This window comes from Branchiostoma lanceolatum, chromosome 1, assembly GCF_035083965.1.
Source record: "Branchiostoma lanceolatum isolate klBraLanc5 chromosome 1, klBraLanc5.hap2, whole genome shotgun sequence".
Lineage (NCBI taxonomy): Eukaryota > Metazoa > Chordata > Leptocardii > Amphioxiformes > Branchiostomatidae > Branchiostoma > Branchiostoma lanceolatum.
In genome coordinates this window covers 5,536,921-5,551,684 of record NC_089722.1, presented here as the reverse complement: position 1 = coordinate 5,551,684, position 14,764 = coordinate 5,536,921, and the positions used below count along the sequence as shown (strand labels likewise).

Genomic DNA, 14,764 nt, shown 5'->3' with positions numbered 1-14,764 from the left:
CTTATGGGAAAATGTTTTTTTAATACAAGATTTTGTTCAATGAAGATCTTGCCCTGTAGAGTTTTGGCACATACAGAGTAGTGTGATTGTACCAGCTTATCAGGGAGATCAGAGGGGATGATGGCAGAAATTCTGTCTCCTGTTATAACATTATAAATGGCTTATGGGAAGTGTTTTTCTACTACAAGATTTTGTTCACCATTATAATGAAAATCTTGCCCTGTAGAGTTTTGGCAGGTACGGTGTAGTGGGATGGATTACTTTTGCTTTCACTGTCAGACATTGCTTCAAGTAAACCTGTTTATAACTTTATTCATTGGCGTACATTTGCAGAGGTGATGGTTTTCTCCTTTGTACTGAAAGTGTGGTTATGAGCACTTTTGAATCTCTTCAGCATTTCTTATTGAACACTTAAGCTTCTTACAAGTCGCAAGCACTGCCTCCAAGTACTTCAAGAATAGATACATAGCCGTCTTGAGGTGGACAAAAAGGAAATTGGGATAGAAAACTCTGTCTGTTGTAAGGGTATAAATGGCTTTTGAGAAAGAATGTTTCCAGTGTAAGATTTTATTCACACTCACAGTCATGATATAAGATCTTGTAAAGTTTGGCAGGAACAGTGTAGAGGAATGGATTACTGCTGCATTGTGAGACATTACTGCGTATAAACCTATTTACTGGTGTACATTTACAGTGTTAATGGTTTTCTCCTTGGTACTGAAAGGTGGTTATGAGCACTTTCCATGGGATTTGCTATCTAACATGTTTGGTCTTTATAGGTTATTAGTATCATTTCAAAAGACCGTTGAAATGAACACATTTGATGTATCCATCAATCAGGTAGTAATACCTAATTAAAGACTTGAAATGCTTACTGTACAGTTCCTATGGTTATTGTGGTCATCATGTTCGATAAAGGAGAGCTGTGGCACATTGACTTGAGAACATTCAGAAAGCGGTATTCTTTATTGAAAAAATGAAAAGAAGCGGTTGCCTTATAAGGCTGGACTCTAATTATACACTGAAGCCTAACAGATCGATTTATTTGATTATAACGACCAGTGGTTCCCATTGAAGAAGTGTAGAGCTTGGCTGGGGTTAGGCCCTGCTTTTGTCACAGCAACCGCACATCACAGCAACTGGTTCATACTCAGTATGACCATTGTAGAATATTGTTTTAAGGATTACTCATTTATAATCAATTGCCATACAGAACAGTAGTGTACCCATCACAGCAGTCACATGTCACAGCAAATACCCAAAAACTTTGTTGTTTTTCCTGTACCCCAGAGTGGAGTGTAAGGGCCCAGCCTTTGTCACAGAGGTCATATAGTTACTGACCACTGGGATTGTGTTCTAGTTTTGAAGATTTGCTTGTTGTAATACATTTTTCTTTGTTTTTCTTAATTCCAGAGTGGAGTGTAAGTGCCCTACCTCCATCACAAAAGTCACTGCACACTGTGTTTTTGTTTTTAAGTTTCACTAATGGTAACATGTTATCCTGTGTTTTCCTTTGTTCCAGAGTGGAGTGTAAGGGCCCAGCCTCCATCACAGAGGTCACATCGTTACTGAACACTGGGTTTCTGGTCTTGGTTTGAAGTCTTACTGTATACTAACTGTTTTCCTGTGTTTTTCTTTGTTCTAGAGTGGAGTGTAAGGGCCCAGCGTCCATCACAGAAGTCACATATCACAGCAAGTTCATTCCCGCAGACGAGGCAGAGGAGAATAAGAAGATCAGAGAGCTCAAGGACAAGCTCAATGACCTTGAGAAGACAAAAAAGGCTCTCCTGGCAAAGAAACACCGACTGGAGAAACAGAGAAATGTTCTGGATGGCTTCGCAGATAACATGATCAAGCCAACATCTCCTGGGGAGAATAAGGTTAGAAAGGTTGTTATGACTATCAAAGAATGTTAATGTAACTGGATAAAAACTTAGGCTGACGCTTACCAGGAAAGTACCAACTAGAGAAACAGAGAAATGTTCTGGACGGCTCCGCAGATAACATGACCAACCAACATCTTGGGGGGAAATAAGGTAGGAAAGGTTGTTACGACTATCAAAGAACGTATCAATGGGGCTGGATAAAAACTTGCTGGAAGACTTAGCAGATAATATGATCAAACCAACATCTCCTGGGGAAAATAAGGTAGGAAAGGTTGTTACGACTATCAAAGAATGTTACAATGTAACTGGACAAAAACTTAGGCTGACCAAACCAGGAAAGTACTGACTGTAGAATTAGAAGTGTGCTGGAGGGCTTAGCAGATTATATACCATTGATCAAATCGACTTTTAGGGAAAACAAAGTAAAGATAGTTGTAACATCCACACACTGCTGCTCAGACTCCATCTGGCTGATGTTGTCACAGTTTAAATCCTTGCCTTTGTCTCCCTCCCTCCCCAGGACTCCAACAGTGACAACAGGATGAGTCTGAACATGGACACATCCCTGCTGGACTGCATGTCCGGCTTCTTTGATCTGTACGACAAACAGGTATGGGGAGATTTGATTGGGTATACATGTATCTTATTAACTTCAACAGGAAGGTTATGTTTTTGGTAGCATTTTTGTGTATGTGTGTGTGTGTGTGTGTAGAAGATCAGCATAACTCGAGAAGGCCTGGATGGATATTTGGTATGTGGGTAGATTTTGGGCCCCCTAGCAACTCGCTAAGGTACTGCCGTGGAACTTCCTGTTTTGATATTTTGTGTTCTGGACATGCTATGGTCGTGATTCTTGTTGAAAACTGCTGATAAGTTGTAACAAGTGATATATTGACAAGTGTCATGGTTTGATGGCAAATGCCTGTAGTATGTCATAAGGCCACATTAATTAACATTGTTGGTTCTCGGAGTAAGTTATAAACCCATATATAGGCCTGAACTGGAAGATCAACATGAAAACAGAGTCTGAGGGGAAAGTCCATGCTAGTCAGATTTCAAGTTTTCCTCCCGGCCCTCTGTTTTCATGTTATCCCATTGCTTAAAACATTTTTTGAAAATATCTGAGAAGCACAGATTGTAATTTGTGTGGCATGACTCTTTCCGACTGTGACTGCCGTTAGTGTGCTCTGCTTACCTGACTCTGCCCTCCCTTCACCCCCCACCCCCAGGCACAGAAGCTGGACGAGGCTCTCCAAGATCTGGATCAGGAGATTGACTCTAACGAGGACGCTGCGGCCGTCACCAGGAAGAACATTCAGGAACTGGAAATCAGCAAAGATTCGCTCATGATCAGGTAACTAGAAATCAGCAAAGACTCCCTCAGGTTTTTCTGTTACCTGACTAGCAGAAAAGGTTTAAAGGTGCTTGTTCAAGGCTTTTACAAAATAGAACTCTTTTTTTTTATAACAGAAGTGAAGAAGACGATTCCTCAAAAGGCTCGCGGAACAAAATGAATTTGAAGATGAACGTTACAATCTAAAATTAAAAGGTCAAGGTTAGATATGTCTTGGGAGTTAACTTTACTTTAACCTTAGGTCTTTAGATCCTTCCACAGCTACTGTTTTGGAAGTGGCAATAGCATTTTCATTCCACTGTATGGTGATAGCATGTGCTGTAAACTTACTGATGAAGTCATCACCATCGCTGGACTACCATTATGATAGCATATGTTATAACCTTACTGATGAATTGGCGTTAGCATGTGCATGTGGCTTGACTCCTGTAGTATGATGTACTCTCTGGAGTTTCTCCCTCCAAGTAGATGTATGCCTTCCCTTGAACCCCTAGAGTTTCTCCTTTGAAGTACAAATGTAGCTGCTGTTTGTATGCCTCCCCTTGCCCTACTGACTGTGTCTGCATCTCTCCTTACTCTCTCCGCCTGCTGCCCAACAGGTCTCCTCTGAAAACCAGAAACAGGCCTATAGAAAAACCAAGGTAACACTTCTGGATGTCTCCACTCTTGTACATGTAGTGTAAGTCATAATGCATGCACTACATGTTACAATTCGTAGTTTGGCTTAAAGGCTTGAGCTAACTCATACTTTCAAGCTCTATTCACTCTTGTTCTTTCCTATACGAAACAAAATGGTTGTACCGTTTAGTAGTACTGTGAACGACAATATGATGATCTCCAATGTTGATAATACTAAGGCCGGGTACTAACAATGCATGGTGCATGCTTACAGCATGTTGGCATACAAAATGTATGCCGTGGTACTAACAGGTAAATATATGATAATACAGCATCAACTAATGTCATCATGTTTAGAACCTATCAATTAAAAGTTAAGAGCTGCATTGCAATCTTTTCAGATAATGTTTTTGTTCTAATGCCACAAATAAACAAATTATCACCATACTGTTTAGTATTACATATTGTGCAGATAGACTTTTTAAACTTTTTTTTTAAAAAGAAAATCCAGTGAAGTAGATTATATGATACTGTATACTATAATCATTGATAGATAGCTTCACAGGTTCAAAGGACCTTAGCTTGAAACACTGAAAAGCGTAGAATTTAATCATTTCTTCTGAACATCTTTGTCCTCTTAGAATTTGTTGATTTTAGAAGACTTCACTTTACAAATGACTAAATGATAATTTTGTCTGTTGTCCCAGGGAAGTCCTGGTGGTTTTAGACACTAAAGAAGAGGCAAGGGTTGAACTGATCGTGTCTTACGTCGTGAGCAAAGCCCGCTGGGCGCCCAAGTACGACATGAGAGTCTTCACCAAGGACAGTGCAATGAAGGTTAGTCTGACTGCAGGCTTCTCCTCTCCTGCATGGTGGCATCGCTTGTCAGCGTCCCAGACTGGGGCTTGTTGTAGGCCAACCTCCCTACCTAGTCCCTTAAAATCCAGGTCGTTGGGGAGACAAGGTAGCCATGAAGATGGACAGCTGTCTCAGACTTGTCTGTTCTCGTAGCAGTCAGCTTTTTGACCAGGCTTAGGGACATCCACTCTGTGATGTTGTAGGCAAACTTATACATACATGTAAACCACCCTCCACAGGCTCCCCTGATTCCATTCTGCTTTGTATGGGATGATTTAGTAGGGTACCAACAACAGTCAGTTGTTTGGGACTCTGACAAGTAGAAGTGCTGCATGGTTGAAAATGCAGTTCAGGCCCCATGCAAAGTGTAAGTCCCATTGTGAGTTTTTTGGTAAGAGCATTGGGCGTTAGATGAAAGAAATGCTATGGAAATGGCTGAGTTCATGATTAAGCATTGGGCGTTAGATGAAAGAAATGCTATGGAAATGGCTGAGTTTATGATTAAATCAGTTTTGCAGCTTTTTTGTTCATGTCAGGCTGCTTTGGAATATGTGTACAGTCATGCAAATGAGATTAAAATACTGTGTGTAAAGATAATGTCACAAGGTAACATTTTTTACCTCTTACTAAAATTTGCATTTAATATAAAAAAAATTCAGATCATAACAAGATGATCAGTTGATTTATTCTTTGAAACTGCAGGTTTTATTGTTAATTCCATTGGTCATCAACGTTACATGCTCGTATCCTTGGGGATGCCTGACTGCCATTTTCACGCAGAAATATTGCATTCAAACAGATTTGCTGAAAACAAGCATGACTAAAAGAGTGCATGCGAAATTCAGCACGAGTGGGCATGCTTCATGTTTTTGGCGACACCCCTGGGGCAAAGCCAACAGCAGCATACAAAATGTATAAGCTAGGTCACAGTTTGAAGTGTGCATATGCAGAGTGATCAATTGTGGGTAATGTGTCAAAATTGAATGCCCTTGCACATTCTATTGCTAGTGGTCTTTGAGTTTGACAAATCACCCACAATGCATCACATGGCACATGCGCACTTCATAACATGAACTAGCTTATTCCCATAAACCTGTGATCTAAGTTTTTGGCAACACCTGTGGTGTGGAGCCAAAAGTAGCATATTGCTGTAGCCCTGGTTGAGCTCAGTTTTTGGCGACACCCATGGGGTGGAGCCACAAGTAGCGTATTGCTGTGACCCTGTGTAAGCGAGCTGAGGTTTGTGTAGCACTTGCCCCTCGATTGCAGGGCGAGGATTGGGTGGACATTCATACATATCTTTTACCATCACCCTTTCTTAAGGTCAGTACCACCTCCCTCCTACCTTTCTCCGCTCACTGGGTGCTCCCAATCATGGAGGGAATTCTCACTGCACTTCGGAAAAGAGGAGTTTTGAGAAATGACAGCAAAATCTGTCGATCTTGGAAAATCAAAAATATTGTCCAAAATCTGAAGCTTAAGAGTGACATCAGAAATTCATTGTTAAGAAAATTAGCTGTTTGTGTTTTTAGAAATGAAATTATTGAGTTTTTTATATGTTTCGTGTTATGTTTATTACAGTATACATGTAAACATTGTGTCTTTTTGTACCAACTTTATTGTAGTCAGTCTGACTAATACCTTCCTTATATGTACAAGACTGTGATGTAACACACTGTAAAACTCACACGATTAACACTCGAAATGGTGTCCACATGTCTGTGTTGTGAGAAAGCCCTGCTTGGCTGTGTGAAGTTGCTTGGTGCCGTGCATGTCCTGTGTTTCAGCATGCCTCATAGTCTAACCGCCTGCTACCCTGTCATAACTAACTCACTGGTCAGAGAACGACACACGATCGGTAACCAATCTCTAGATGAACTAAAAAAAAAGCAAACGGTATTGTAAACATTCAGCATAATTTCTTGTTTGGCTCCATCCTTCTGTATGTCTGAGTACTTGACCAGTTTAAAAAGTCTCTAGTCTAACAAACATTCTTTTTTTAATGCTTGAGTATCGGTCTTGTGGACACTTGATTGTATTGTCGTATTCGGTTCCTTACTTGCATGTTCAGTAGTCTGAATACATCTTTGGTCATTTGGATCAAATACAAAATATTTGTTGACATGCAATTTTTCCTGTATGTAAGATCCCACACATCTATTTTTGCTAAACCTGGTCCTCTTTTTGCAAACTGCTTCAAATTGAGACATCAGGTCAGTTCTGCATTCTGAAAATCTTTCTCCAGCTTAATATAACGTTAGGCCACACCAAGTTAACTTGTTGGTTCTTAGAAATAAAAGAAAAAGGAAGTTGAACATTAAAGCAAATCTGAGGGGAAAGTCTGTACTTTGGGTCACACAGTTTCAGGGAGGGAATATAGTCGTCCTCCCAACCCGTTTTGGTCTCCTGCTGGATTTTTACTTAAAAGGTGACTGAGAACCAACAAAATGTATTGATGTGGCCTAAAGATGATAGAAGAGAGTCTGATGTCCTTTGAAGTCAATCCTTGCCCTGTGAATGAGGAGTGTACTACACATGTATGCCGGCCCGGTGCTCGCATGTTTTACAGCTGCTTGCTTAGTGGTTAGTTTGCTTGCATCATCTCACTAGGAACATCTGGTAAAGTTGTACCTTGAGAAAAAAAAATCACAAAAGGACTGCTAAACATCAAGTTTGCAGTTTAGTGTGATTGGAATTTTTCTAGAAAGATATTCTGTGTTTTCAAGATTCCTACAGTATTACAAGATGTTCCTATTGCTACTTGCCTGGGCTCAGCTACTATATTCTAGAATAGGGACTGGTGGCAGGGAAGGCAACTGTCAAACAAACAAACAAACAAATAAACAAATAAACAAACAAACGTCCCATCCAGATGTCGTCCTCATCGTGTTTGTTTGCATCTCCTTTCATCATCCAGAGAGAAAACTGACTCATTTTCGACAGAAATTACATTTTATGATTTCCCTCTAAGGTTTGTTTGCCCTTTCCTTGGTGCTGAAACGGTTATCAGGTTGTTGTAGTGCGACGTTAATCAGTTGTTGCGATCCCAGCTGGGGGCTAACTCACATCCTTAACTGATACTCTCTACAGAAATCTTCCTTTTTTAATTCAAAGCTACTTTCAATTTCCCTCAATCCTCTGCAATTGAAATTGACCTTTATTTCTCAAAGGAAACTATAGTCAAACCTGAACTAGTGACGACCTCCACATAACGACCATCTGGCCATTGTGACCACTTCTTGTTGGTCCCTTAGAATATTTACCCCACTGACACAGGCATCAGAAACCATGTCTGTAGTGATCACCTGTCTACTGTGGCTATTTTCAAGTCCTTTGCGTAGTCACTATAGGCAGGTAAGAGTGCAAAACTGCTCCCTGTAGTTTCATTAGGCTCTTCAGTCTGCAACACTGCACCCTGTATTCTCTGGGGCTCTTCAGTCTGCCCAATTCTGGCAGCAGTCTCCCCTACCACCAGTCCTGCTTATTCCACCTTGTTTCGTTTATTCCACCTTGTCTCATGTTGTTCTCTGACTCTGCCTTAACTCCGTTCTGTCTCTCCGATTCTCCGACAGCCGCCCCGTCCGGGATCGAGCCATGCTCGCCGCGTTACTACTAACCGCTGGCTGAATAAGAGTGTTGCCTTGCAGATCCAGTACTTCGGGGTGATCCGACAGGCCACCGGGGAAAACTGGCAGGATGCCACCATCTCCCTCTCCACCTCCCTGCCCAGCGTGGGGGGCACGGCGCCCAGTCTCGGCACTCAGGTCCTCTCCTTCAAAAATAGGTCAGACGGGTGAGTTTTCTTTCTCATAGGGAGGGATCATAGCTACAACTGTTACCCTAGCACAAACCCAAACCCTAATCCTAACCAGCGTGGGGGGCACGGCGCCCAGTCTCGGCACTCAGGTCCTCTCCTTCAAAAATAGGTCAGACGGGTGAGTTTTCTTTCTCATAGGGAGGGATGATAGCTACAACCTAACTCTAACACTAACACTAACCCTGCCCAGCGTGGGGGGCACGGCGCCCAGTCTCGGCACACAGGTCCTCTCCTTCAAAAATAGGTCAGACGGGTGAGTTTTCTTTCTCATAGGGAGATACGATAGCTACAACCTTACTCTAACACTAACTCTGCCCAGCGCGGGGGGCACGGCGCCCAGTCTCGGCACTCAGGTCCTCTCCTTCAAAAATAGGTCAGACGGGTGAGTTTTCTTTCTCATAGGGAGATACGATAGCTACAACCTTACTCTAACACTAACTCTGCCCAGCGCGGGGGGCACGGCGCCCAGTCTCGGCACTCAGGTCCTCTCCTTCAAATACATTGTGTCCAGGTAGAAATAGCTTGCAAGATGATTGTAACATGTTTATTAAAGGCTGGTAAGACACTGTCTTTCATATACAAACAGCCTCAAGGCAAGTCCATAAAATACACCATCCACAGAGTACAGTAGTAGTTTTCCCTAAATATACACTGGGTACATACAGTATCAATGTTACAGTATGTGTATCATGTATTCTGGAATACAGGAAGACTTGTGGTGTGTTTATGTACAACACAAAAGGATGTCTGAATAAAGTGTCAAAGTTCAGGATAACAAAGTCGTCTACACACAACCAGTACATATTTTTATCTGACGACGTTTCGGTGGCCATCTGTCACCTTCCTCGGAACATTTTATACTTCTTGTGTGTAAAAAAACTTTGTCATCCAGTGATTAACCAACCAGAGTATCAGTGTACTTTAGTCTATAGATATTTTTGTAACCTTCTTTCTAACTTACATAACACACTAGGGTAGACCTGTCATTGAACTTGCACAGTCCTGTATCCTGTATGCCCATGACATGTGCATGCTCCAGCTGCCATGCTTTCGCTAACCTCTCTCTGCACAGAAGGACAGGTGCTTGCCTACCCCCATTGCTGCCATTGGTTTGTAGATAGCAGAGTTTATTTGAAAAAAATAGTGTACCCTGATTCTGGTTATAAAGTTTTTCATGCGTGTATTTTCGGGAAGTTTGAAGAAGTGCAATTTTCAGAATTATGTCACTCCATTTTCCCAGCACATTTTTTAAAAAGATGTGCACAATCTTTACTCTAAAGATTTATTGTAAAATTTGAAGCAGTAATCCATGGGGGAGGAGACACCTGTCCAATAAGCACTGCTTCTGCCATTGCTTTTCTAACTGCTTGTAACATGCTTGATTTCTGTAATGTGGATGAGAAATGCACCTTTCTCTGTGTTGTTGTGTGCTTTCCTGCTGGTAATGAGAATGAGCAATGCACTTCTCTCTCCTCCATCTCGCCTGTGTGGGTGTGGCCTCAGATGGACCCGACGCTGGATGCCAGATAGTCCCAGGTGATGACGTCTTCTCCATCGCCTCTTACTTCTTATCTATATTTGTAAATATAAAACTCAAAACAACCTCAATAATTCCATGCCAGATAGACCCAGGCACCTCTTACTTCTTATTTCCATGATTTATGAATATAAAACACAAAACACTCCTGCCGACAACACCGATGTTATAACCTCAATAATTCCATGCCAGATACACCCAGGTGATGACATGCTCTCCATCACCTCTTACTTCTTATTTGTATTTGTAAATATAAAATACAAAACCGACAACACTGATGTTACAACCTTAATAATTCCATTCCAGATAGAACCAGGTGATGACATGCTCTCCATCACCTCTTACTTCTTACTTCTATTTATGATATAAAGCAAAAAACACTCCCACCGACAACGCCGATGTAACAACAGCAATAATTCCATGCCAGATAGACCCGCGTGATGACACGCTTTTCATCACCTCTTACTTCTTACTTCTATTTATAAATATAAAATTTTGCCACTTTGGAAGTGATTGAATCTGCCCACGATTTAACGTTTAGAGAAAAGTGATAGAAACTATTTTTTTCAAACCTTAAATTGCGGGCGGATTCAATCACTTCCAAAGTGCCAAAATTGTCAATTTGAAAACGTCTTTTGGAAGCTGAAACCTTCCACCCTCTCATTGGCGAGTTTGCTTGGTCAGATGAAGTCGTTAACGCAAGTTAGAAAGCGATTTGTCGGGTCATGGCTGATACAAATCTGAGTTTCAATGCGTTTCACGTGGTTTGATTGGTCAGTGTGTGGATGGGTTCACACTGCCATTCCTCTCTATCGCCTCCCTGTTATGCACCTTTTTGCACTTTTCTAAATCTTTTTGCACCAAGCTTTCTCTCACTGCACTGCACTGCACCAGCCAGACCTGCACTGTCTTGTTACTATTTTTCCTGAAGGAATATATCATAAGTGGCTTTTATAGCAACCAGTCCAGTTTAGATTTATCTATAAATGTAGCATATGGTGCTTTTTGCCAGCATGGTTGGTTGCACGCATGAGTCATCCAGGTTTGTACAAAGTTTGTGGGTTGAAAGGGAAGATATTATAATTTTTTGTAATGATAGGTTTTTTCTACAATTCAAATTTGGACGGCCTTTGAAGGTCTTTTCCCAGTTTTCTCTTTTCTGCAAACTTCATAAAACCTTAAAGGATGATTTTCTCACTTTCTATCAGTATGATTATGTCTATATTCATGTTTCTGTAGTTAATTAGAGATATTTACTTGAAATGTAATATCTAGTCCTGGAAATGGTGTGTAATTAACATGCAGAATCTGTTGTCATTTTCTTCTTCCAGTTTGCGATTATCTTTTTTTAGACCCCAAAACAACAAATTGTATTCGTGCGGCCCCAGGAATGTTTGTTCATGTTGGGATCCCAGAAGCATAGCAACAGCCCTCTATCAGAACACCAATACTAGATATAAACATTTTTGACTTTAGCATCTGTTATAGATGTTAAACAATTGCATGTCTTTCCAGTTGGACTGTACCAAATGTTGCCTTTATCCCCCCCTCCCAGTGTTGGTATCCCCCAGAGCATCACAGACAGCCCCCTGAAGATGAAGAAAGCAGCGAGGAGGGGTCTGGGCAGCTTCCGGCGGAAGGACAAGCCTCAGATCTACTCCCCCGACCGCTCATCGCTCATCATCGACGACGAGGGAACCATCGACATGGTGGAGGATTCTGAGCTGTTTACTACCGGCACAGACTCAAGCGAACAGGTAAACAAACAAACAAACAAAAGAGTCTCCACTGAACAGGTAAAGAAACAAATAAACAAATAGATTATATGTCATCCTGCGATTTCTGTTAGTACAGTAATAGAACCATGTCCTTGTATCTCCCCAGCAGGGGAAGGATGGGTTACTCCTCTCCGATAACCAGTCATTTATGTCATCCTTCGGTTACTGTTTGTGTATACTAACAGTTTCCTTGCTTTCATAACCAGCAAGGGAAGGATGGATTACTCAGCACGACGTACGACATCCCCAGGAAGGCCAACATCCCCTCCGACAACCAGCCGCACAAGGTGCAGATCGCCATGATCGACTTCAACCCAACCTTCGAGCATGAGACCGCGCCCAAACGCTCGCCGCACGCCTTCCTCCGGGCCACCGTCAAGAACGACTCAGAATACGCCCTGCTGGCCGGGCCTGTCAACGTTTATCTGGACAACAACTTCATCGCTAAGGTACGTGGGTCTCGACAGTATAATTCCTTCCAGTTGGTTCTCAAGGTTTTTATACAAGCTTAGCAAGGGAACATCATGAAAATGGGGCTGCGAGGAAAACTTGCACCTATGTTCTCTTACTGAAACTGTGTGTACAAGGTACAGTCTTTCCACTCATACTTTGTTTTCATGTTGATCTTCCAATCTAGCATTGGTTTTTCCAAATCTGAGAACCAGATCTTTCTGCCATCTTGCTGTTGTGTTTGTTTACTTTCTCAATTTTTACATTTCACTGACTGTTGTTTCATGTATACAAATTGTACCGACCATGTACCTCATCTTACTTTAGATTTGCAATATATGATTTCTGACATTACATGATTTTTTCATTCGTTCCCTCATACCATCTTATTGTCTTCTTTCATACTCCTGTGTCCTGCTCTGTGCAGTTCAAGGTGAAGAGTTTCTCTCTTTCTTTCTTTCTTTCTTTCTTTCTATATCCTTTTACATTTATCTATCATGTTGTCTAACCATAGCCATTTATAAACATTTTATACCAAGATTCTGCAAAATGATATTTTGCAACATGTATTTCAGTACCACGTACATGTGCACAGTGAATGTTCTTTTATTTGTTAAAGACTCAGTAACATACGAGGAGAAGTCAAAAGGTAAATGCAAGTGGTTTTATGAAAAGCCCGATTTTTCTCCAAATGATTTGAAATTTGGCTCAAAGATAAAGACACAATCTTCCTGATATAAAATCTAAACAGTAAATTGAGATATTTCAGTCTCAAGAAGATATAAGCCTTTACCTTTGTGCCAAATTTCATCTGATTTGAAGAAAAAATGAGCTTGTAATAGAGAACCACTAAGTCTTGTTTTTTTACTTTCCCTCATAAACTGTTAGAAGGAATCACCTTCTATGAGTTATAGGTACCGGTACGTCAGATTTTTTACCTCCTAAGCTGCAATGACGCACACAATTTCCCTGAATGATCTGAGATCATATCTCCCACCTACACCCACGCAAGCCTTACATAAAGCCTGATAAACGATGGAATAAGACAAGGAACTACAAACATGTACCTTTTATCTGACAGAATATCGCAGTTCACTAACAGCCCCTTGATTGTACAAAAACAAGCGTCTTTGAAGTTGACATTTCCCAAAGACCCACTTCAGTTATCTCAGTTTTTTAGATAATACTGATGTGTAATTTGCCCTTGGAGGAATGGGATTTTATCTTCGTGCCGCCCACGCCTTCCTACCACAAAGCTTGATTAATGAAGGGAAAATGCCAGAAACAATCAGGCAGAACATCTCCTCTCACACACAGCTGTGTCTCTGTGGGTAGCTTTGGAGTTTGTTAGAGCCCTGGAACTGCACTGACTTGTTATCTGTGACATTCGGACACACAAATATATTTCAACTTGAGAAGGGCCATAGAACTGGTCGAAAGCTTGTTGGGCTCAGTGCGCAGATTTAGCATTTAAATTACATGATAAATATGACAAATACATTTCCTCTGATCTCAGATATTTCAAAGTAATAAGAGGTCAGGATGACAACAGAGAGCTGGTAGTGAGGAGTCAGTTTAGCCTACACACCAGTTACAGCTCTATTTACGTACATGCTATCTGTGACAGTAGTGTCACAAACAACCATCTGGGCACAATCAATCAAAAATAGCAAGAATCAGGGTCTGATGCGTGGCGGCTACAGACATGCGCAGGTCTTGTCAGGTTGATCTTGGCAAAGTCATGTTTCATTTGAGCATCTTAGAAGCCATCTGTCCCACTATGTGATAGCATCTGATGATAGTTCGCTGTCTTGTTGGCCATTTTCTCAGTCAAATATGATTTTTACTACATTTTTCAAAGAAATGGACAAAAATTTGGCTGTGATATATTTTTCTTTTAAATGCTGCTCAGATCACCCCAAATCTGAGTCCCACCACTGCTAACAGCTTCCTAAAACCCTGACTCTGCACTTTATATAAGACTGGGTCCATACAAGTTCCTTGTTCTGTCCATTGAGAATTCCTTTTTTAAGTTAGATCCTTTTCCTTGAGAATGCCTTTGATTTAGTACCTTGTCCTGTCTTAAAAATGTCTAAGTTCCTTATCCAGTCACCTTGAGACTGTCTTAACCCCATCTTATCCTTGAGAATGTCTTAACTCCTTTTCCTTGAGATGTCTTAACTTCCTTTCCGTCTCCTTGCAGTCTGACCTGCGGACAGTAGCGCCCTCGGAGGAGTTCACGTGTTCGCTGGGCGCTGACCCTGCGGTGAAGGTCGTCTACAAGCCGCTGCACAAGTACCGCGAGCAGAGCGGCGTCATCTCCAAAACCACGCAGATGACTTATAGACAGGTGAGAATGGGGATATAGCAATCATTTTACTTAAGAACAAACAAATACTTGTTTTTGTTCACTTCTGGAAAGGTGTGTTCAGCACCAAGGACAGAACAACATTCGAGTCTACTGGT

At 41.4% G+C, this 14,764-nt stretch overlaps 1 protein-coding gene across 6 annotated transcripts in view; it reads left to right on the top strand.

Moving 5' to 3' along the window:
* Window positions 1–14,764, top strand: part of LOC136430799 (protein F37C4.5-like) — a 62,118-nt gene that overhangs the window by 40,205 nt on the left and 7,149 nt on the right. Inside the window, exons 2-12 of one of the 6 annotated variants that reach the window (XM_066421766.1) lie at window positions 1,646–1,880; window positions 2,407–2,496; window positions 3,116–3,240; window positions 3,840–3,881; window positions 4,566–4,695; window positions 5,986–6,039; window positions 8,364–8,500; window positions 10,037–10,069; window positions 11,626–11,827; window positions 12,055–12,297; window positions 14,502–14,648. In XM_066421766.1, the coding sequence (XP_066277863.1) occupies window positions 1,646–1,880; window positions 2,407–2,496; window positions 3,116–3,240; window positions 3,840–3,881; window positions 4,566–4,695; window positions 5,986–6,039; window positions 8,364–8,500; window positions 10,037–10,069; window positions 11,626–11,827; window positions 12,055–12,297; window positions 14,502–14,648 (1,438 nt within the window). Of the gene's footprint in view, window positions 1–1,645; window positions 1,881–2,406; window positions 2,497–3,115; window positions 3,241–3,839; window positions 3,882–4,565; window positions 4,696–5,985; window positions 6,040–8,288; window positions 8,510–10,036; window positions 10,070–11,625; window positions 11,828–12,054; window positions 12,298–14,501; window positions 14,649–14,764 lie in introns of all 6 variants that reach the window. The other 5 variants (XM_066421758.1, XM_066421803.1, XM_066421795.1 and 2 more) reach the window with 5 other exon arrangements.